This window comes from Crocodylus siamensis, chromosome 1 (assembly GCF_052110815.1).
Source record: "Crocodylus siamensis isolate JL-2025a chromosome 1, ASM5211081v1, whole genome shotgun sequence".
In the NCBI taxonomy this organism is placed as follows: Eukaryota; Metazoa; Chordata; order Crocodylia; family Crocodylidae; genus Crocodylus; species Crocodylus siamensis.
This window is the reverse complement of record NC_143395.1, coordinates 369,186,853-369,211,508: the sequence shown is the minus strand read 5'-3', so window position 1 is coordinate 369,211,508 and position 24,656 is coordinate 369,186,853. Positions and strand designations below refer to the sequence as shown.

General features: G+C 40.0%; 1 protein-coding gene across 1 annotated transcript in view; it reads left to right on the top strand.

Annotated features, from left to right (window-relative positions):
* Positions 1–359: 359 nt before the first annotated feature.
* The window catches only part of NEK5 (NIMA related kinase 5), a 58,003-nt gene continuing 33,706 nt past the window's right edge, over positions 360–24,656 (top strand). Inside the window, exons 1-13 of the mRNA XM_090026789.1 lie at positions 360–2,015; positions 3,867–3,963; positions 7,608–7,705; positions 9,736–9,819; positions 9,918–9,988; positions 12,171–12,257; positions 13,370–13,424; positions 15,262–15,462; positions 15,554–15,635; positions 17,461–17,597; positions 19,083–19,282; positions 20,653–20,719; positions 21,044–21,163. Of these exons, the coding sequence (XP_089882915.1) occupies positions 1,899–2,015; positions 3,867–3,963; positions 7,608–7,705; positions 9,736–9,819; positions 9,918–9,988; positions 12,171–12,257; positions 13,370–13,424; positions 15,262–15,462; positions 15,554–15,635; positions 17,461–17,597; positions 19,083–19,282; positions 20,653–20,719; positions 21,044–21,163 (1,416 nt within the window). The 5' untranslated portion in view covers positions 360–1,898. The remainder of the gene's footprint in view (positions 2,016–3,866; positions 3,964–7,607; positions 7,706–9,735; positions 9,820–9,917; positions 9,989–12,170; positions 12,258–13,369; positions 13,425–15,261; positions 15,463–15,553; positions 15,636–17,460; positions 17,598–19,082; positions 19,283–20,652; positions 20,720–21,043; positions 21,164–24,656) is intronic.

Here is a 24,656-nt window from a genome sequence, read left to right as displayed (position 1 = left end):
GCAGGTGCGACGAGGGGCTGGACTAGGCTCCATGGGTGGGTGCGTGACGCAGTGCTGGAGGGAGAGGAGCTGGCTCTGGCTGAGGGCGTGCGTGCGCTCAGCCAGTTGTAACAGTTGTGGTGGGCGGGGCCGGCCCAGGATCCGCACCGGGCCCTGGCCTCCCGCAGCTGTATCGGCGCCCGGCACCGCAGGTATCCGCGCGCAGTTCCGCACCGCTTCTGATCCCCTCTCCCAGCTGCCGGGGCCGGGGAGCGGCGCGGTGGGGCGGGGGGCCCGGGGCTAACGCGTCCCGTCTCCATGGCAACGGGGAGGGAGGGGCGCGGGGTGGGGGCGGGGCGGCAGCTCCCTGCAGCGCCTGCACGGGCGCAAGAGGCACAGACCCACGCAGAAAGATGGATACCCCCCTGCGTTCACACACATGCACACACCCCTTAGCCCTGGTCCTGGTGCATCCAGAGGCTCCTAACAGCGTCCAGGCCCCGTCAGGGAAGAGGGAGCTGGCCCACAGCAAAGGCAGCCTGTTCTGCCCAGCTCCTGGGAAGCCTGGTCCTTCCCACATCCAGCCTCCTGGGGCTGCCTCACAACTGCAGACAGTTTGTGTTGGAGGGGACCTCAGGAGCTCATCTAATCCAGCCTCCTGCTCGGAGCAGGACTGTCCCCAGCTACCTTGTCCCAGCTAAGACTGGTCTTAAAAACCTCTAAGGATGGAGATTGTGCCACATCTCTGGGTAACCTGTTCCAGTGTTTTACTTCCTTCCTAGGGAGAGTTTTTCCTTGTATCTAACCTAAACTTCCCTCACTGCCACTTGAGACCATTTCTCCTTGTTCTGTTTTTTGCTACAGCTGAGAACACTCAAACTCCCGCAGGGGGCACAGAATAAGCACCTCGCTCCAGTCATTTGCCTCTGGGCGCACTTGAATTACGGTTTCAAGCTTTCCCCTGAACCACAGTGCCCAAAACTGTATTTGGCAATGGCAGCTGCGATTTGCAGTCACTGTGGGGGTTGGGGTTTGGAAGGGGAAGCCCCTTCCCACTAGCATGGGGTTCAGGATGTGAGTGGGCAACACTGGAGACCCTTAAGCATAGTTGTGGTGTGAACCTCCCTGTCTGCTTCAGTGGGTGTTGCTGCCAGAGAACAGCGGGGATACTTTAAATGCTGTCGTTAATTCAGTCGTTCATGTGTACTGTCCTAGCGTATACAGTAGTGTACTTTTGTTAACTCTGTCACTGCTCGGAGGTAGTAAGAAAAGAGAGGACCTGTTGTATTATTACGTTTTTACCTAGTTCACGTTTTGAGATACCACCTTTGCTCATTTTGAGGAAGCCTCTTAGAACACGTGCTGGTCTCTGGTATCAGGGGGGAGATGCAGTAGGTTTTATTCTCCAGAAGGGGACTCAACTGTCTGAAGTCTGAGATAAATTGGTGTAAGTCTGATTTTTCAACCATAGTGCTTTCAGGGGTGCAACCATGGTGTTAGCACTGTTGGGTAGGCAAGCATGATTCAGAAGATAAATCTAGAGATTTCAAGTAGGAATCCAGAGTGTTAAAAGCATTCTGACTTGTCGTGGTCTTTATGAGTTCTTTGCAACAGAAGAATTGTTTTATCATTTTTGAATAGCCAAAAATCAAGCCAAAATTAAACTGATATTTTTCCAAAGGGTGCCTTGAGTCCTAAAAGGTTGAGAACAACTGGTTGAACTAAATACATTTTCCACCAACCCATATTTCTTGATTATGACAACTTCTGTGATTGTAATTGCAAATCTTTGACTTCACCAATAGATGAGAAATTTCTGGGATATTTTCCGAGTTGTGATTACCTGTAAAACACTAATGTTGAGATTTTTTATTTTTATTTTTTTTGTATTTTAGACCCTGCTTTAAGAGAAAAGCATCATGGATAAATATGAAATAATTAAAATGATTGGGGAAGGAGCTTTTGGCAAAGTATTTTTAGCAAAAGGAAAGGTTGATAACCAGAAGTGTGTTATCAAAGCGATCAGTTTAACAAAGGTAACAACAAAAATAATTGTTACTTATTGGTTTTGATACTCTAAGTCTGTATTTAACTACAGTGTGAATTGGGTTATTTTTTTCTGCTTTTGTATAATAACAAGTTGCTAAATAAGCAAGTTCCTGTGAGGTAAGCCAGGACTTGAATTTAGCACCTCAGTTACTCCTTAGTAACTCCCAAATTACACACTGATGCTAAGATAACTGGTAGGCAACTTACTCCTTTAAGTGAAATGTTGACTCTGGGAGATCTTGGGGTCAAAAAAACCCACACCAAAAAACAGGGTGGTGCATGTGGAGATGGTGTGCACCACCCAAAACTGGAGCCTGATCAGTCAGAGCCACATTCCGGCTACCGGCCAGGCTTCCTGCTGCAGCTGGAGGCCCTGAGGCCCCAGGTGAGGATAGTCGCTGGCCCCAGCCTCCCCTGCCCCACCTGGGGTAACCTGCTGTGCGCCAGAGCATGCATGACATAGGTGTTGCTCTGGGAGAAGTAGCAGCAGCCCAAGATGTGCCACTGCTACTTGTCCCTGGGGAAGCAAACATCCATGCTTGTCTGGATGCACCCTAAGAGTATTTTGGAAAGTTTACTTTTCAAGAAGCTGCTCAGTTTGCCTATTAGTTAAGAGAGCTGGTTAGCCACATTAGGCTGAAGTCAGGCAGAAGGTAGAGTTGTTTGGCACCTTTGCAAGCTAACTATATGTTATCATAGCAGCTGACAAAGTATATTGTTGCTTATGAAACCTCATGCTTTTTCTGAACCAGTTAGTTGCTGGGTACCACCCAGCCTTACCTTCTGCCTATTAGTTTAGTAATTTTTCAAGCATGTTTACGTGCATAACTCAAGCTTGGCAAAGTTACAGTACAAGAATGCAGTTTCCATAGACCAGTTCTGAACATCTTTGTACAACTTTCAGATTCAAAACTGAAGGATTTGCAAACTGAAAAATAACCTGTTCTATTTTAATGTACGCTCACAACAATAAAATATTTTATAGACTTTTGATGAACACATTACCAAGATATTGAAATGAATAAAATAGTTTGACCATCCTTAAGTGTCCATAAATTAGAAGCTGGATGCCAAAAAATATTAGATTGGCTTTAAAATTATTAAGGTTTTTTACATAAACAGAATTTAGATTCCTTTTATTTGTTCTCAATTTGCATGCGTTGGTTACATTTTTAAGATTTTTCAACAACCACTGGGACTATAAATTAATTTTTATCTGAGATTCTCATGAAATCATTTGATTCTTGGACTCTGAGCATTAAGAAATACACCTTGGGTGATTGAATTTTAGAAATCCTGTCCCCACCAAAGCCAGTGTTAATTTTGCCAATGACTTCAGTGAGGCAGAGATTTATCTCCAAATATTACAAGACTTTGTATTAAAATGACTCTCTTATATTTTGTTCTTTTGAAGTTAACCATGCCAAGAATGTAAGTCTCATAAGCCCTGATCTTACAGACACTTAAGTGTGTGTAGGGCTTACTCTAACTTGACTTGTGTGAGTCATGAAGTTGTCCTAACAGAAATATAAATGTGTAAATTTACATCTCTTATACACTTGCTTAACTGTTTGTCAGATCAGAGGCTAAAATGTCATTTCTTGTGGTTTAAGTAAAAGGGCCGATACGTTTTCAGTTATTTAGACTGAGCTTGTATTTTTTACTGGCTGTGTTACAGTTTTTAATATTGGGCAATATCCTTTAAATAGTCTTTTGACACATTTAAATCCATTACTATGTATTTAATTTTTCTTCAGGTGGCTTGTTTGATATCTCAATCACTACATATTGAGAGTATGTAATAGGAAATTACCATTTTACTCTTTAACTCACTTTAGATGCCTACAAAAGAAAAAGAAGCATCTCAGAAGGAAGTCATTCTTCTTGCTAAGATGAAGCACCCAAACATAGTAACATTCTACAGTTCTCTTCAAGGTTTTATTTTAGTTTTGGTATTTTATTTATGATTTTGGTATTTAAAAATGAAATATTGATAAAACTCAACCTGTATTCCCTTAGAAATTACATAAGACTAAAATATTACAGTACTTGAGTTACCTGAGAACCGCTGATAAGTGAAAAATATACACCATACATGTTTACTATATAAAAATATCTTCCTGGACTGGATCAAGTAATTATGTATTAATTGTGTATCACCGGATATTATACTGGTTTCCTTTGCTTTATGCTGTTCATATGTTCCTGGAAAACAACACATAACTGAAATTCACATAAAAGGAACCTACTTTACAATGTAACAAATAAGGATTACATTCCAAGACCTCAACTGTACTGACCCCCAGGCCCATTTCTACCACTTTTACAAGACAATTTTGGTACTCACCAACAGTAGACAGTACACATAGGGCACTATGATAAGGGGGATGGCAACTACAGAAATGTCGCAGACAATGAGCGAGGAGCACAGATCCACATGGGATACTATATTTTGGTGCACATCACTCTCACAACACACTGCAGAAAGCAGCTGACTGCAGGCTTCTACCACACTGAATGCATAAGGGTGATTTTACCTCGCATATAGTGATTTTTTTGGCATGAAAGAGTCATTGCATAACAGCAAATTCACACATACAGAACCCACATAAAGCAAAGGAAACCTGTGTAGTGCCTTGTTGACAAATTGCAAAGCCAGGTCCCATTGTAGGGGGCTGCCAACCTCACTGAACTACTGAAACAATAAAAAGAAGCTGCAGAAAATGTATGTGCCAGACATCTTTTTCTTGTTCCCCTTTTTCCTTTTCCTTCGACATGTAGGTTGAGTGTGTGTTTTGTATTTTAAACCCGGAATGTTTGCTGCTTGCTTATGGTTTAGTTTTTGCCCTTGTTTGGTTTTTTTAATTGTTGTCTGTTACCTCTTGTTTCTGTTTCGCTTTGCTTTGTCTGTTCTGCTGTTTCCTACTACAGAGAAATAAGGTTTGTTTGGTGATATATTTTATTGGAATAACCGGTAATCCAACTAAGCAGGGTTGAACTGAGCACTAGCCCCAGACACTGTCTTTAAGGGGGCATGAGAGTTGCCTCCACACCCCAGGAATCTTTGCCTTGGTAGGAATAGCCCTGTTTTGCCTGGCTGGAGGAGCCAGACAGGTACAACTCCTCACCCAGTAGTATCTGTGGGGAAAGAGGAAAAGCAGAATGGTGCTCCCTTGGGGAGTCTTTGCCATGGTAGTCACAATCCTGCATCCAGTAGCATATTGAGTGGGGTGGGGAAGGGAGAGGGAATAGAGCACTAGGGGCAATTCTTACAAGCCCGCACAGTGGGGCTGCTGCAGCGAGCCTGTCCCCCAGGGGCAGCAGTCACAGCAGTAGCATCCGCTGCTTGAGTGCAGGTAGCAGGGACAGTTAAGAACCTGTCTCCTACCCTCTCCCCTTGCTGCTGCTCTCCAGTGTTCAGCAGAATCCTCTCTCCTCTACCTACCCTGGTTGCTGAAGGAGCTCACTGCACCCCTGGGCCCAACTGTATTGTTCGGAAAGATGTTAGATGAATTGGGAAAGATATAAAATGAGCATTTGGATGTAAAGCACGCACATCTGAAGAAGGGTGTTTTGTGCCTGAAAGTCTCAAACATATCTCCCAGTTATACAGATAGTCCAGGAAAAGATATCACTAAAAAATCCTTGCTTCTTCCATATTCCCTTGGACCATTATGGCTCCAATACCCCAGCTCCTCCATTGCAGAGTACTTAATGCATAAATATATAATCTTACATATGATGCTGGAACCTTGCTTATAATCAATCAGATGAGTAAATATTGCAGATTGATGTAGCTGGCAGTATGTTATCTTCTGAGGATTTTTGTGTGGGTAGATGAAGAAGAAGAATTACCGGACAGGGGTAACTATCTGTGGTGTGTTTCTTTTCGAAGTAATATTTTATTGATGAATCAGAAGCATGAGATAATTTACTATCAAATACAACTTCTTCATCAGTTTGATAATACTATGGTTGTTCTCTTTTTCATAAAATCTGTGGTTTTATAGAGCATGTCACAAAAAAATAATGAGATGAATACCTAAGCAGGTATTCATTAAGGAATACAATAAAAAAATTACATGTGGAAAACTCAAGTTAAAATAAATTGGGAAATTCATATCTCAAGTGCCAAGATGCTGTCTTAGAATGAACTACTGGGTTCAGAAGATTTTCTGCGCTTGAACAAAGGACGTACTCATGGTTGTTTTCACTCTTGCAGAGCTTTATTTAAGGACTTGCAGAGGCAGGTGGTACAACAGAGCAGAGAAGACAGTTACTTCATGTTAGCTTTAGGTGGCAGCCGTCACCCGGTATGGTTCCCCTGGCCTCAGAGTGTCCTGATTCCGGGGATACGATAGCCTGCGCCGAGGCTCCGTGCAAGTCAGAACTCTTGCCAGAGCTGAAGAACTTATCGTAACTTAAGAATGTACAACTTATATAGTCTAGAGTAAACATCGTTATCTCGAGCTAAAAATTTAGTTATTACAAGCTAAGAATTTAGAAATAAGTTGTGATCTAACACACTTAATTTTTATTACATTCTACTGTATTACAACATTCTACTATCTAAGTTCATAGCTCAGTCACACTCATGGAGCGAAAAACTTCGTGCCGCTTCACAAGCTTACTATAAAATCAACATGCAAAACTCTTGCTATTAACAAAGCTCTTACTATTACAGATGCCAAGGACAATACTTGATAATTATCGCAATTAACTGACAAGTTCTTAGAAGACTGTGTCCAAGCTTTTCAAATAATTATGCAAGGCACAGATCCAAAGAGAACAACAGACTGAAAAAGAAAACTGATGCAGAGGAATTTAAAATCTCAGATTTTTAACTGGGCTGTATTTTGGACTGGTGATATCCTGATGGGCTAGTGACGTCCACAGTGAAGTCCATGATCTGATGGAGAGAAGGGTGCATTACAAAACGCAGCAGTTGTCAGCACTGTCTGCAGCCTGTACGTCAGCATTAACTTGGATGTTTAAAATGGAAGCTTTCTTTCATTAAAAAGTGCAACAAATATGCATTTAATGCATATAGTGACTAATATGCATTTAATAGAGAGGCACATGCATTTTTTAATTTAACTAATGCATCTGTCTTAGATGTCCTGAATCAACAACCTGCATTTTGAATTATCAGAGCTTTTTAAATGCTTGCTCAGTCTCTTGCACTTTTAAAACACCCTACAAGAATACATTTTTTAAACAAAATGCTGAAGGGGAAGTGGAGTCCCTCTAAAGAGAAGGTTTTGTGGGTATGGCTGTGTGGGCCCAAAGACAGAATAGTTTATTATTTGAAACCAGTATAACCTTTATCTTTGGTTCTGAAACACTGGACATGGTAGGATGGTGGGGACACTGATACAATATGTTTTCTCCACCATTGCTGAGGGGAAAAATTCATTCTGGCACTATGATGGATAGGCATGATCATCTTGAGCAAGGTAGAGGATCAGAAGCTAAGGTAATTTAGTCAAAATAGCATTAGCTGTAACAGAAATAGTTGCTGAATCTATAAATAATGGAATAATTGTGGGAAAATAAAGAACTAGCATGTTTATTTGCAGAAAGGAGCAATCTGTATATCATTATGGAATATTGTGATGGAGGTGATCTAATGAAGAGGATAAATCTGCAGCGTGGAGTGCTGTTTGATGAGGACCAGGTAAAGTGGGTTACTTTTAGAGGAAAGGATTTGTACCATAAAAAAAAAAGTATGAAATACTACTTAATAGGAATATGTAGTAACTTGCTTTAAGTGTTACAGTCACAAGGTCTATGTAGATAAGGCTTTGTAACTGTTTTACAGAAGATGCTTAAATGAATGATTAATGGCCTAAAAGTGAAATATTAACTGTACTTTGACCACTGATTTTTATTTCTTGTCCTACTTTGGAAATTGTGTGCCTTCATACTACTAATTTTCAGTTAAGTTTTGGAGAAAAGATCTTTTAGATTAGAAGCTGCATTTGAGATGGCAGGTGAGAAGTAAACAGGATTGTGAATTAAACCAACACACAAAAACAATCCCAGGGTGCTGGCAGCCTTCAGAGCCTATATCAGCATAGATTAATTCAGTAAAATACATCCCTATTTTAATTGACAGTAAAATACATCCCTATTTTAATTGACAGAAACTCTCTAATATACTGGCATCTTGGACTTAAATACAGAACACATGTGTTAGGTATTCGGACATTGATCTCTGTTTTTGCAGATGCATTTGAGAACTTGGATATTTTATGATCTAAACTTGTTGCACTTATAAAACTGTATCTGCACAAAAATGGATGAAAGTTAAAATGGCTTGAAAAGGTGATTCTCAGTTCATCCTGAAACTAATATTTAAATCAACCATATACATCTCTTAACTTTTTTCCCATTTAAATGAAGGAACCTGCTGCATGGGAAACAGTTAGAAGCAACTTGATGGTTTAGTAACATAGGACTTTATGACCCTCTGGTTCAGACACTTACTAGAGACACAAGGAAGAGAGTAAAATTTATAATAGAGGACAAATTCACAAATCAGAAAAATACAAACCAATAAAAGTAAAAAAGTCCTGACAGCAAAAATAAAAATAGAACCAGACTAACAAGAAACTTGAATGTCAGAAGGAAGTCAAAGAAAGAGACGGAAAAAGGGTGAACAAAACCAAGAGACATATCCCAAAGCCAAGCAAGGGAAGCATGTTAATCAATTACATTTCTTCTCAATTGTACATTTACTTATTTGAAATTTATGTTTGAATGTAATGTTCATAGAAAGACCAATCAGAAAATCAGTCCTATTCAGAGAAGCCCTTAACCTCTGAAGAAGAATGTCTTGTAGTCAAAAGCTTGTCTAACTCTGTCCCAACTGTGCAGTTGGTCCAATAAAATACATTACTCAGAGAAATCCTTGCCTGTTGCTTAACCACTACTTAATTTAAATGTATGCAGGTGCTAGCCTGCTTTCCTGAAGACAGATTTCTGAGTTGCAGAATTTCATGGCCACCAGCTTCTCACAAAACTTCACAAAGTCAGTGGCCCTTGAACATATGCTTAAAATTAAGCATGTGCTTTACTAAATAGAGATTAATTTAAGCACATGCTGATCTGCGTCTCTAAAATAAGGCCAAAAATCCATGTCAAAGAAAGTACAGATTTGTACTTAGTGCAAGCACATGCTTAAAACTGTTTCCTGGATCAGGGCCAGGGTGAAGATTTAATAGACCTTGTTTAAGTCAGGGATAGTGCGTGCAGTTGCCATGCAGTTTCCTTTTACAATTCTGTTATTTAACCACATTTCTGATCTAAACTGAAGTCTGTAAATACTTCCAAAGCTGTATAGTACTTTTATGGCTTCCATCAGTGAAGAGGACTGCACGGTTCTTTTCCAGTTGTGTAAAGTAAAAGGCTGATGTTCTTTTCCTGCTTAGGGACTGATTGTATAGTTGTTACTCAGGCAGAACTCCCATTGCAGTCCGTAAAAGTTTTTTCTGGAATAAGGAATGTAAGATTACGTATTTATTTCCATTTATTTTCTAAAAATGTTAAAACGATGGAAAACTGATTAGTTTAATTACTCAAAATTCTATAAACTTTTCCCCCCTTGATTTGTGTATATGCAGTGTATATTTTAGGTTTGACTTTTGTTTTTGTTTTATGTTTTTAATAAGACAGTGTAACTGTGCATTTTATCTCTCACCCTAGATTCTGAGTTGGTTTGTTCAAGTCTCCTTAGGATTGAAGCATATTCATGACAGAAAGGTTTTACACCGAGATGTAAAAGCACAGGTAGGAGTTACAGGTCTTCATTTTACGCTTTCAAAAATGCATGCCTGTGAAATTCTTCCGTGTTTCATCATAGCACATCATTTTTTCTTTGCTTGCAGAACATTTTTCTTAGCAATAATGGAATGATAGCAAAGCTCGGGGACTTTGGTATAGCAAGAATGCTGAACAAGTAAGCATTTCCTTCTATTTCGTTTGGTTTTTGTGACTAAACCAACCCTGAAAATGTCACCATTCCTGAAGGTTAGGTGCTGCTTGAAACTATGTTGTATTTAGTGAGCAAGTTCAGGGTACTAAGGGTGTGGCTATATTGCTTCCATGACCCTCTCAGAAAGGTATGCTTTCAATAATGCTTTGTCCATCTACTTTTGTTTGTATACAGTATACACCTAACTCAGAAATGTGGCACGGGCTTTCTCAAGACCTCTGTTTCCCATGTGTTTGGGAGTGCCTGTGGAGAACACCCTGAATCAGCCTCCTTATATTTCTAGATTTGGTGTGAGTGGCAGTGAATGGGTGGGGTGTGCTTAAGAGTAGCCTTCTTCAAGAGTGCTGGGGACATGGTTTAGACATACCCTACAGGTTCAGCACTACCTGGGATAGCTCAAAGAGAATCATAGACATTTCTGTCATTGACTTTAGTTGGAGTAGAAACAAACTTTAAGACTTTACATTGTTCTGTGGTGTATTTTATTTTCCTTGCAGTTTCTGTTAAAACAGGGTGTCAAATTAATCTGGCCAATGGGCTTACAGACCCTAGACCCTCTCTTTCCACTCTTTTATGCTGGATCTAGTGCCCATGGCACCTGCTTCGGCTTCTTCAGAAGCCACACATCCTGCAATGCCCACGTTGACCAGACTGCACTACCCACTGTATCCATTCCAGCTGTTCCAGGATATCCAGGGGTCTAATTTTCTCCCCACACTGCAAGTTTGCAGCACAGGGAACATATTTTCATTTCTGCATATGCCTCTTGCCCCGCCTCAAAGGGGTTTGAGGCGGGACAAGAGGCATGCACGTGCTCATCTGGATGCACCCATGAGCTCATCGGGTCTAGCGCCGCCCCCTCCCCCCCCCCCCCCCCCCCCCAACCATAGGCGGGAAGTTGGCTGGGATCAAGTGACCCCAGCAAGAAATAAGTCCACCTGTTTTTTGAAGGAATCCAGAGTAGGTGCTTGCACCACCTCTGGGGAGAGTTTATTCCAGAACCTGGATACACGCACCATAAAGAACTTTTTTCTTATGTCTAGTCTAAATCAGCCTTCCTGGAGTTTTTGGCTGTTAGATTTTGTTATCCCTTGTGGAGCTCTGTTGAACAGCTGTTCACCCAGGTCCTGATGTAATTGTAGGCTGTCACCAAGTCCCCTCTGAGCCTTCTCTTCTCTAGACTGAAGGAGTCCCAAGTCCCTCAGCTTCTCTTTGTATGGCCTTCCCTCCAGGCCTTGGATCATACAAGTGGCTCTCCTCTGGATTCTCTCAAGCTTCTCGACATCCTTCCTGAAGGGGGGGGGCAATACTGGATGCAGTAATCCAGTTGTTGTCTCACCAGGGCAGAGTAAAGCTGGAAGATGACTTCCCTGGTTTTGCTTGAGATGCATATATGTATATATATGAGATGTGTATATTCTCTGTGCCTCAGTTCTGTATCTGTAGAATGGGTCTACAGCAGGGGTCAGCAACCCAAAGCCTGTGAGCTGAATCAAGCCCATGCAGCCTTTTGATTCAGCTTGCAGAGTCATTGCTTTGGCAGCAGGGGGCTCTGCCTGCATTGTGTCATGGCCAGGTGCCAAGTACTCTGGACAAAGGGGTCTTCCTTTGCCATGTCACAGTTGGGTGGCAGGAAGAAGGAGTGGAGGCAGCCAGATCCTAGTGCCTGCCTTCCTCACATCCAAACTGAATAATTCGAGATCCATGCCAGAAAACATTGTTGATCCCAGATCTATAGTACGTCCCTTACCTTGTAGTGTGTTGTGAGAATATGTGCACCACAGATTGTGTGGAGCTCAGATAGTATAGTAATAGAGGCTAAATCGGAGCATAACATGGATAACAGATGAATTCTAAGCTTTGTACAAATGCAGATGTTTTCTAGGATATTTTAATAGCCCTTGTGGAGTGAAAAAACATGGAAAATTACCTGGACGTTGACATTTTTTAATACAGAGTGAGAAAGCTTTAATTTTGTCTCTAGGGGGTTTGAATTAATGCACTGAATCAGTATGAATCTATTTTACAGCAAAAATAATAGCCTCTGTGGGATCTTTTCCTGGTTATAATCTTTTCCCTCAGAGCTAGTGCTACATTAAACTCTTCTGTATAATGTATTCTTCTTTTGTTCACTATTTTCCATTAGCACCATGGAGCTTGCCCGTACCTGTGTAGGGACACCCTATTACCTATCTCCTGAGATCTGTGAGAATCGACCATATAACAATAAAACGTAAGACTTAAAAGATGTATTTGGTTCAATGTCTTTCACTGCCCCAGTGAAATAAAAAAAGTTCAAAGATAGCAACAACCAACTTTTTTGGCAGGAGTACTACAACATCGCCTATCACCCTCCCCATATGTCACTCTGATCCCTTTCCCTTTCCTGATCTGCTGCTCTACTTTCTGCTTCTTGCTTTGTGCTTCCTGCCTGATCTTCTGCTCTGATTGAAGAATTACATATTTTGGATATGATGTACCCTGAAAGGTTTGTCTGCTCCTGATGGGTTCTGATGTAGGATTGTCTCCAGCTTAGATTGTGGCTACTTGACAGGTTGGTCAGGTCCCTTGCTCCCAGTCATTTAAAAGCAGGCTGTCCTTCCATTATTCAGGGATGTAAGGGAGACATTCCCTACTCGTAGCATCATGACCGCCAGAAATGGCAAGGAGAGACAGAAGTATAAGGCAATTGATATGTACAGGGATAGTTTTGGTATGGAAAAGTACACTGAATAATGGGCTCAAGCTTTAAAATTGGACTATAACTCAGTCACCATCTCCATATGGATTAGATTCAGTTAATTCTCTGCTGGTAAACCTGAGTCATTAAACTCTGACCAGAGTCTGCCTTCAGTGAAGAAATAGGTCAGGAATGGGTTTTACCATTACAAGCACAACTGAAACTGGAGGCAGTTTTTTATGTTTATGCATTCAGGCAGGCACGTATGATAGGTGAAGAGATCCGCTACCAACTAATGGTATTTATTACACCTCTAAAATAACAGTTTTCAAAAACTATTTTACTTTGAATTGTGAACTGTTGAGCTAGTTCATATTCTACTCGTCTGGCACACTTAAAAGTAGTTAATACAATTTTGGCATGATTACAATTGCATAGTAATAATGCAACTTAAACACCAAGAATGAGGGGCCTTGTTACATACCAGAGACCAGAAAAATAAAATCCAGTAGTTATTTTTGGCACAGTTTGACAAAACCTTGCCAAAGTATTAACCTTTTAATAGGATATTGTCAGATAGTTGAAGTGCTGAAGTAAGGACACTGCTTATTTGTATGAAAACATGACATGCTTTCCTCTGAAATTTGAATTACTTTCATCCACAGGGATATTTGGTCTCTTGGCTGTGTTCTCTATGAGTTGTGCACTTTAAAGCATCCTGTAAGTACATAATCAGTTAGACCATTAACTTGTTATTGAAAAAGGTATTAAACTAGGCAGAAAATAATTGCAATGGGAATATTTCCTAGATACCTGTTGGAAACAGATATTTTGCAATTTAAATGAGTATGCATTAGGTCCTAATGATTAGGATATATTCATCAGTTCTTTCACTTTAATTTCTCACACTTTGCCTGTTTCCTGCATATCGAAATGAAGTCAAATACACTATATACACATATAATGTATTGTTCTTTCATTGAGCACTGCTACATTAAATCCATATGTGGCTGTCACCTCTCCTCTCAAGTCAGATCTGTTCCAGAGCATTACATTTTAAAATTAATCTTTTAATTAAACCTCCTTCAGTTATAGGAATCAGCCATCAAACTAAAGGAAGAACTGAAGCCAGGTTTCAAACTTAGGTGCTTAAGTGTGGATTTAGGTACTTCATTTTACTTGCCCAGGTTTGAAAATCTTGACCTAAATTTACTGAAGATTTTGAAGTTCAAAATTAGGTAGAGTCCTTGGAAACATTCAAGTAAATGTTGATCTAATTTGGAAGCAATTCAATGCCAGTAGAGTCTTAACTCCGTACATTTCAGAAAGGAACATTTCTGCAATTGGTTCTCAGCACAAACGCTTTCTGTTGAATAGGGAGCAAAGCACAGGCTGGTCAGTGTGTCTATAAGTGGACCACTTAAACTCCCCCTCTGACTTAGCAAGGAGGAGAAAAAGATTGATGGAGGCTGACTTGAGGACACAGGAGTGCTACCAGAAAAAGTGCCAAATTTCTTGGACTGGGAAAATACCTAATTAATATTGATAATAAATACATGTGTGCTTCTGTTTCCTTGTTCAGTTTTCTTTCACTGCCTTCATGAACTCAAAAGAGTGGAATCAGTCAGGAGCCCATGAGTAGCCTAGACAGGGGATGAAACAAGAACTAAGAGATAGGACAATCTTAGATACACCTTCAAAGCAGCTAAGAAAACAGTGGTGTTTTTGTAACAAAATGTTACTTTCAGATTTGTTTTTTTTAGACTTAGTCTCTAAAAAATGAAAAGACTTTACAAAGAGGAGAGAAAATGGTCATCTGTGGGAGGCTAACCCAAAAACTGAGCAAGGGGGCTGCAGCAAGCAGGCTATAATTTCATTCCCAAGAGAGCAGCAGACACTAAGGCTAAATAATCTCCACTAGGGGTTTGGGCAGAATGCCAAGTACAAAAATCTTTGTATACGTCATTTTGGTTTTTAAATCTACCATGTAGAGGTGGTACACCTTTTAGCAAAATGAATCATGAGTTGCTTTGAAGAGACTTATTCTGGGTTACTGCACATCATTACTTATCACAGGATCTCTAACAATTTCTTGCCCAGTGGGCCGATTGAATAATATGGCTGATAACCAGGGGAATGTAAATCTATAAACAGACATTTCATTTGAGGTTTTGACTTGGATCAAAAGAGGGGTGGCAAAACCCTCACCCATAGCCTTCTACCTTGCATTGCTGCTCCTCTGCTGATAGGTGGCCAGGGAGAGCACAGAACCTGATAGACTTTGCCTTGGAAGGAAATACAGTTAAGTTAAATGAGCCACACTCAGACCCAGCTGAAGTGGCTGGGTCACCTCTCCTCACCCTGTCCTAAAAATGAACCAAATGGATACATGACAGGAATGAGAGAGAGGACAGTGTACACCAGGAACTTAGCCATCTTGCTGCATCCCCATGTCATTCATCATTGTTCTTAGCCATTTTAAATAGTCACAGTCCATTACCTCCCATACCAACTGCAGTAACTGTTATTAATTGATTGTTATATTTTTCTGTGTCAGTTTGAAGGGAACAACATACATCAGCTGGTGCTGAAGATCTGCCAAGGACATTTTATTCCTGTGTCTCCAAAGTATTCATATGACCTGAGGATCTTAATTTCTCAGCTCTTTAAAATATCTCCAATAGATCGACCATCTGTCAATTCAATATTAAAGAAGCCCTTCTTGGGGAAGCTCATTGTCAGATATTTACCCCCTGAGGTGAGATTCTGATTTGGTTCCCTGCACTTTAGCATAATCTTAAACAAGATACAGTAAGGCAGTTACATCAGAAACCCTTTTTTGTTGATAGATAATACAAGAAGAATTCAGCCACACTGTTATACACAGAAAAAGACCTTCGGTAGCACAGCCGGTATCCAAGCTGGTACAGGGTAAGACTTGTTTAGTGACAGTAATATACTCAGGCTTAGTCCTACCCTGAGATCCTTATGGGCAATATATACTAGATGGATTTAACTTTTTCAGCGGATGAGAACTCTACCAGCAGAAGCATTCAGCCTAATGAGGAAGACAGGCACTGGATGCACCACTGCTCTATTCATATATTCCACCAGGAAAGGCAACTTTCATTTAAGTCTGGTCACCATAGAAGTTTACTGCTGGAAGCAGCTATAGGAATGTTCTAACCAGTCATTTATAGTTCAACCAGATAGAATTTACTATGGAGCTAATATGATTGCCAAATAGAAATAATTCAAGGTCATTAGTTTTCAAACATCCTTCTTTGACTCTGCTAAAGTACCCTTCATATTAGCCTGCAAAATACATGCAGTTGCAGCCCCCAACCTTTCTGGAGTACAAACTGTTATTTGTCTTAAATTGCATCATGATTTTGGTATATCAACTAATTAATTAGGGAGTACCAAACTCACCCCTTCCACACTGCCCACAAGAGAGTTGTTGTTGTTGTTAATAATAATAATAATAATAAACTCCAGACCTTTAAATAAAGACATTAAGTGCATGTGCCTGAACAGAGTTAACAAAAAATCTTTGTTGCTGTAAAACTTGCCTTTTCTGGTTTTATCCATTCCTGTTGCTATGTCTAATATAAAAGAGTAAGATTGTCAGAGCAGGGGTGGAGTAACGCTGTGTCAGATCATGCTAATGTTCCTGCTCCCTGTACACTCAAAACAAAAATATAACTTAGCTGTTTTGGGGCCATGTCCATGGTTTGCCCAGTGCAGCTATATTACAGTTTTTGGCACTCAGTGCACACAAAATACAAGCAGGCAAGCATGCATTTTGATGGTAGTGCTTCCTAGGATGGTCCAGTGCAGTGTAGATGTGCCAATTGGTTCTTTAGAGTATTAAGTATACTTTTGTGCCCTTAAAAATGCACAGATAATAATCTCGTGTGTAATAATGATCCAGGTTGGTCACTGATACTTTAGTAGTCTGTTATTTTAATAACCCACCCCACATGGAAACACATATCTGAGCTGTGGTAGAGTCTGTTGATCCTGGATAAGCCTCATCAGCCATGTTCAAACACATAGACAAGATAATCTTAGAAGACAATCATCCTCAACTTCAAGGGATTGCCAAGATTTTAATAATTAAATGTCACAGACATTTTAATAGTTAATTATTGAGGACCTTAATAGTCAGCTACATTTTGTAAATTAATATGGATTATTGGACTTGATTTTGACACTCACTGATAAATCAGCTGATGCACACAGAGTCTTCAAAATTGAGATGTCAGTCTGCCCTAACATCTGTGATACTGCAAAAACTCTGTTGAACAAAAGTAGCTTGATCTCTTTCTAATGATCTGTTGTTCTATATATTTGAATTACTCCCCAAAGTTACATGTGGAAATGCAGAAGCAATTTAAGCATTCTTGTGGAGGCAGATCTGGTTAGCTGTGATTTTTATGATTTTTTTATGGGTAAAATTTTCAAAAGCTTCTAATTGAGTTAGGAGCCCAAGTTTCATTTTCAAATGTTGTATTATCCTTCATGTCAAATCAGTTTTTCAGCTTCTTTTTTTTAGAATCAGAAAACAGCATTTCACAATAGTTCTTAGTGGTGATGATTATTAAAGAGGAATGATGTAAATGGGCATTATGAGCCTGCCCAGCCTGTCAGATATATCCGTCTTAATGTAGTTTACAGTGATCACATAATAAGCATTGTTGTAGTAACTGCCATAAAAAAGAGAAGATCCACATATTTTTTATCATTAAATAAGCTCCTAAACTTCAGAAAGTGAGAGTTGAGGAACACCTTTCTCCAAGATCCAAGGTGGCGGCACCTGCCAAGAAACAAGAATTATTACATCGAAATGAATGGAAACCTCCTTTGCGAGTTCAGCAGCCTCTTGTCCAGGTACTGTGTCTATAAGACTCTCAGATCTCCACAACTTTTTGACATCTTTATCACTGTAGGAACTCAGAACCTTCCTTTTAAAGACAGAATTTTGGGTAATTAGTTTGGTATTTGGGAAGGGAGGCAAACAAATGTAGTCTGATCCCATTTAAAAGATGTTAGGCTTATTTCCACTCACAGCTATCTTGTTATAAATCTAAAGCAAGTCCACTAATGCTAGTGCAGTTGTTTCAGGTTTACTTTGGCATAACTGAGATTAGAATTTCCAAAGTATTTTAACCTACTAGCTTGGTGGTGTAACTTTAGCTTCCCAGTTCTCTAGGTAACCAAATGAGAAAATCAGCCTGAAAGGATTGAGGCTACATCCACAATATCACACCAATTTCTTTGACAAATGATATCCATGGAATTGCCACTGAGGGACTTGTTTCTCTCAATTCGCAATCCTACTTTGAATTTGTTCTTTAGTTTTTTATGACCAATAAGCTTCTCTTTGTGTGGGTGATTCCACTTTTTAAATAATTTTTCAATATATGTTCTCCATAACTCTTCTATCAGTGAATGATAAAATGTACGGCTTCTAGTGCTAACAGTTCCCGTGCAGCATTGCAGTGCCATGTGCGGAAGAAAATAGCACTTTAAAATATTTATATGCTGTGACCTGGAATGTACAAGATGGAGATGAGTGGAGTCTTTTTCAGTGTTCCTAATTAGGAATACAAGGAGGTAAAACTTAGCACATTTAACACTTAAGAGAATGATAACTACTAATTTTTCAATTAGTGTGGAGAATAAGTTTAAATATAGCATATTTCTAGCATAGCACAGTGCAGTCTTCACTTCACCTACTTTGTAGCATACAGTAGTTACTTTAGACTATAGCAGATAGATGTTCCTTATTTTTCTGTTCTTTTCACGAGAAACGGAAAAGGCATATATGGTATAAAGCAGAAATAAAGGAATGTTTCTGCACAAAGTTAAATTTGGGGAATGAGAGACAAGTTACTGCAGGCAGGAAATAAAAGAGATGGTGGTTTGAAATAGCAATGTTCACAAGAGAGCAGCAGCAAGAAGATGTGTGTTGCCCGAGTCTCTCTATGATCCCTTTGCTCGCACCTGTCTTAATAAGCCGCTCTTGGAATTTGCTCAAGGCTCAAGTCTTCAGTTATGCAACTGGAATTTATCACAGTGGTTCTAGTGGATTTTGTTTGTTGCTTTCACACAAACAGCGTGAATTGCCTCTTAATTAAAAGAGGCGAAGTAATTGGAAGTGCTGCAATAGGCAGCATGAGCCTCTGGAAGCCTCTGGCTTAGGTGATAAAACATTTGAGGAAATTGTTTTTAACAACTATCATGGGACTTAGTATGAAGGGTAGGATGGGAACTTGCCTTATAAAATGTAACTAATATCCAGTTTATGATACCCTGGTTTAAGAATGAATCATTTATTACCTTTATAATTCATGCTGTTGTATATATTTTCAGCAGTGGAGCCCCAGATTTAAGATGGCTCAAAGGCCAGAAGGAGCCGGAGTACGTGGACATTACGGTCACTATTATGATAAACTTGACAACTTGCAGCAGGAAGCTTATGTACAAGATGACTTTTCTCACTTCAGCCAGAGAGTGGAAGCATATTATAAAGTAAAAGGACAAGTTCCACCCCCTCTGCCCCCTCCTGAGTGGTAATTGTTTTTCTCTATTTAAATATCAAAGTATCACAAATAGCTTGACCCGTCATCCTTTTCCATCACGTAGCAAGATTCAGATGTAGAAGCAGAGTCCCTCATGCAATTTAATCGCTTTCCTAGTCAGCATATGATGTGGTTGTCAACAAGAAAGAAAATGAAATGTCTGTACCGAATGCAGCCCTAGAGATACACTTTTGAATCTAATTTTATTAATGTTGAGATTTGTTTATTGTAGGAACTTCTCCTAGACCTCTGTATAGCTCCTAGTCAAAATTCTGGGACTCAGTAAAACTCATTCTATCTTCACACATGCTATAGAATACTTCTGAAACTTTCAAACCATTAGTCAAGGATGGAGGGACTTTTATAAAATAGGCCAGGTTAAGAATGCTTTGGAGCACCAGGTTTACATAGTGCCTTGTTGGGAAGCTTCAGTTGAAGTAGGCTGTGTCAGAGGGTTTTGCGTAAGAATGGCATGGCTCAGGATGTCTTAATTAAGAGGGATGGATGGCTGAATATAGAATTATTCAGTTAAGGCAAGACTCAATGTATGTTTTCACTGTAGATTGCAGTATAGGGGGAATCCCTTAGCTAGCTTTAAAATGAGCTACTGTGGGTTTTGGTGGCTGTGTGGCTGCAGATAGATGTCAGAGCAGCCTCCAAAGCCCATGCAAGAATCAAGGTAAAATATCCCTCATGGAGGTCCATGCTGTCATGGCTGGGGTGCTTCTAGTTCCCAAACTAGTTCATTTAAAGTTGAGTTGAGTGTCTGCATATGACTGTGAAGTTTGCATTTTGAACTATCAAGAGTGCAGTTTCACTTACCGACCAACAGCAATAGACCAGATTTTTGAAGTCAAATAGTTACAGATCAGAGAACTTTGCTAACTGTTTTGCACTTACAGAAAAACTTCCACACTAATGCACAGTTAAGTAAAAAGTCAGGAAGTTAGGGTTGAACATATAACCTTGATTCTGGCAATTCTTCCCCCTACGTGTGAATGCATTACAAAATAACGTTATTTTAGTAACATTGCTCACAGGCTATTTCTCAAATAAAAAAAGAAACTATGGCAGATTTTACAGACTCAGCAGAAGATTAGTATAATCAGAGAAGTGGAAAGGGCAGAGGAAAAATATAAACTGTCTTTATACTTCATTGCTGCAGTGTTATTGTTCTCTAAGTACATTCTTTTTACATTTCACGTAATGTAGTGACTTTAGTTAATAACATCTGATAAAGGAAGAAAGATGCAAGTGAGTGGGTGGATGTAGTGGGTGGGTGTAGGGGACCTCCCTGTAAATTATTTTGTTGAAAGTTGTTAACACAAATACCAGAGATGAATGGCATGGTTTTTTGTTAGGGCTGGAGAATATCTTCAAAGACGGCTTGAAGCCCAACAGTACAAGATGAAAGTGGAAAAACAATTGGTAAGTAAATACTGGATCAGAGAATAACATTCATATAATGGGAGGTGATGAAGCCCAAGAAAGTGAACCCAAACCTTTCTCATAGCAGAGTATAACCTTGGCAAGTAGAAAATCTGTTTCTGATGTTTTTGTTGATTTACTTTTTCCAAAGTTGCTCAGAAGGTTTTATTTTTTATTGTTAAAAAAAATCTGACAGCGTAGAATGTTTCTACTTATTTTTTTATTTTTCTTATGGCCCCTTCAAGGTGAAAGAGTGAGGATGAATTGGGTGAACTTGCCCAATGGAAATTCTTTTGCTCTGTGAATAATCTTGTACATCAATAGGGGCTGCGACCATCCTCTGCTGACATACATTACAACCAGATTCAAAAGCAGGAAAGGAAAGAAGAATGCCTCAAAGACCATCAGCAGGACCTTGTTAGAAAAAACAAATTAAAGGAACAGGTAAAAGACATGTTGATCTTGGTTGGCCAGAGCTGTATTATGATACCAATTTGTAGTGGTATTTTCTTTGTTAAAAGCCACATACATTCACATGTCCATAAGTATTAGCTAGATTTGTGCACAGGTTATGTAGTACTGCTGCCAGGTTTGATAGGCTAGTAAGACAGATATGCAGGAGCCTGATCCTAATTCTCATGTCACTTCTATTGAACTAAGTGATGTCCAGGGATCCTGGTTTTCTCTGATTTAAAAAAATCCCCAATTTTCAGTTTAAAAAAAGTAATCCCAAATCCACATTTTTCCATGATCACAATGAAACATCACTAATATATGGTGTTTCATTTTAATCACAGAGAAATGTGGATTTGGGGTTACTTTTTTAAACCAAAAATTGGGGATGTTTTTAAGTCAGAGAAAACCAGGATCCTGGGTGATGTCACATCATCGTAAGAATAGTAAGAGAGAGTAGATCCCCACTTTTACAAAGCAAACTAGGTATTAGTTTCTTATCTCTTAACTCAATTTTGCCCTGCTGTACAACAAAGAGGCACGTCTACATGAGATGCTTCATTGCAAGTACTAAATGACTGCCTCTAAGGAGGTGTACTGCTCCCTTACGTGTAGTTCTTTATGTGAGAGAGCAGTACACCTCCTTGGAGGCCGGCATTGGTTCCAAAGAAGAGCAACTCGAAACCCTCCGGGTTAAACTATGGGGGGAGGTGGGGCCTGGTGAGAGAGACCGTAGGTGTATACTACAGACCACCAAACCAAGGGGAGAAGTTCGATCTGCTCTCTCTAGAACTGGCAGAGGCTGTGCACGCATGGGACATGGTCATCATGAGTGACTTCAATTACCCAGCCATCTCTTGGGAGGAACACTTGGCTAAGTTGGATCAGTCGCATTGCTTCCTGACCTGTATTGAAGAGCTCTACCTGCCTCAGGAAGTGCACGGGCCAACTATGCACGAGCCAACCACTGGACCAAGTGCTTGGTCCAGTGCTTTTTCAACATCTTTATTGGTGATGTGGACGTGGGGGTGAAGAGCTCACTGGCCAAGTTTGTGGATGACACCAAGTTATGGGGGAGCATGGTCACGCTTGAAAATAGACTGCAGATACAGGCAGACCTAGACTGCAGATACAGGCTGAGAACTTGGGTGGATCGGAACCAGATGGAGCTCAACATTGTGAAGTGTAAAGTGCTCCATCTGGGGACAAAAAATCCCCAGCATACTTACAGGCTCTGTGGTGCTAAACTGACTAGCACCATGACTGAAAGTGACCTAGGGGTAATAATAGACCATAGTATGAACATGAGCCAGCAGTGCAGTGCTGTAGCCATCAAAGCAAACAATACTCTGATGTGCATCAACTGATGCATCTTGAGCAAAACCAAGGATGTGATTCTTTTGCTTTACTCAGCATTGGTGAAACCATAGCTGGAGTACCACATCCAGTTCCAGGCGCTGCACTTCAACAAGGACATGGAAAAGCTTGAGAGAGTCCAGAGAAGAGCCACCTGTACAATTAGAGACTTGCAAGGCAAGACATATGAGGAAAGACTGAGGGCCTTGGGTCTCTTCAGCCTAAAAGAGAGAAGGCTGAGAGGGGACTTGGTAGCAGCTTACCACTATATCAGGGGAATACATCAAGGGCTCAGTGAACAACTGTTCACCAGGGCACCCTTAGGAAAAACCAGGACTACAGACTCCTGGAGGACTGCTTCAGGCTTAACACTAGGAAAAACTTCTTCACAGTTAGGGTTTCCAGACTGTGGAATAAACTTCCTCCAGAGGTGGTACAATCACCTACTCTGGAAATCTTCAAGGGGAGACTGGATGATCATTGTTACAGCAACGGTTAGAAACAACCTGTGCGCTGCTAAAGCAAGTACTAAATGACTGTGGAGTACCAACCGTGCAGTCGGGGGCATGTGTAGACATGGCCACAGAGATCCTATTTGCTTGATATATTGAAACCTATAAAGTTTACTTTTATTTTATAAATATTGATATTGTAATGAGTTCTGTGATCCTTTAAGATAGATAAAACATTTAATAATACTTCACTTTCTAATCAGTACTCAGAAATTAGTATTCTAATGTATTAAGCATATTAGTTGTCAAAACAAATGTAGTTGTATTATCTCGGAACTCGTGTATGCATCTGTTACATGCTCAAAAGCTGCATGAAAGAAGCTTGTGAAGTCAAATGGTAACTTTTCTTAAGGAACATTCCAGAGCAACCTTAATTTGTCTATTTTGTGCATGTGTATTGTAATACTGTCTTTAATTATACAATCACATATTGATTGTTCCAGAGGAACCGCTGCCTCTTTTGGTGCAAATGATAGGCAGTTCTCAACTAATGAACAGCTATTTGATATCTTGTTTTCATCTCATTGTCCATTTTATGGCCCTAAGTTTTCTTTACTGTGTGCTATTTAAACCCTGCTGTGAAGACAGAATGGCTAATTTTCTCAAGGCTTTTCCTATTGTGCTTTTAGTATGTGAGCATTTCATGAATAATTTATCTTTACAATATCCTTGTGAAGGAGTAGTTTTATCTTCCTTGTACTGGTAGGGAACTAAGGCACAAGATTAAGTTAAAGCATCCACTAATTATGGGTGTCTGGTTTGAGACGCGTATTACCTGATTTTTCAGACTCCTTAGTATTGTACTACAAAGTTCATATGTTGCAAGGACACCTCCCATTGACTTCAGCTGCAGGTGAGAGTGTTCAGCACTTCCTCAAACCATGTCTTTTCATCTCCAGCAGGGACCAGAAGATACAGCTAAAAACAGTCAGTGACGCCTATAAAGTCTGGTTTTAGTGACTTGACTAAGAATGCAGTGGGACAAAGATAGAATCCAGTTCTCTAGGACCACATTCATTACCTTAATATACCATTCCCTGCCCCATTTATTATACATCTTCCAACTTTTGCAACAAAAGAAGCAAGTGTCTTACAGACAACAGCCTCATTTAGACACAACCTCAGGGAAAATTTATCCTGTGGAATGAATGAGGCAAGTGTACGGTGGGGAAAATAATGTGCTCAAGACTGTATCATAATGTATAAATACAAGGGGACTGAATTAAAGTTGTACGGAATCTACTAAATGCTTTACTTTGCAACCATGCTACTTGGGTCATTAGCAGGACTGGAACTTATAGATCTATTGTACATACCTCTTATATTTGAACAAATAGAGTAATCAATAGCAGTAATAGATTGGTATCATCTGTGTGGACCAGCACTAGGGAAGAATAAAACATTTTACTAGGACTTTACTGGTATTCACTGACAGCAAAGAATGGATGACTTCGGCACCTTTTGTTGCATTCCAGGCTTCAGAAGAATGAGAGTTGGTGGTCTGCGTATGTTTTGCCTAAGATTTGACAACTTTTGCACTGTTCCCTCCAATCTGTCCCTGTTTCAATACCTAGCTCAGTCCCACTCACAAAAATTTCCTTGCCTAGCTAGCCTAA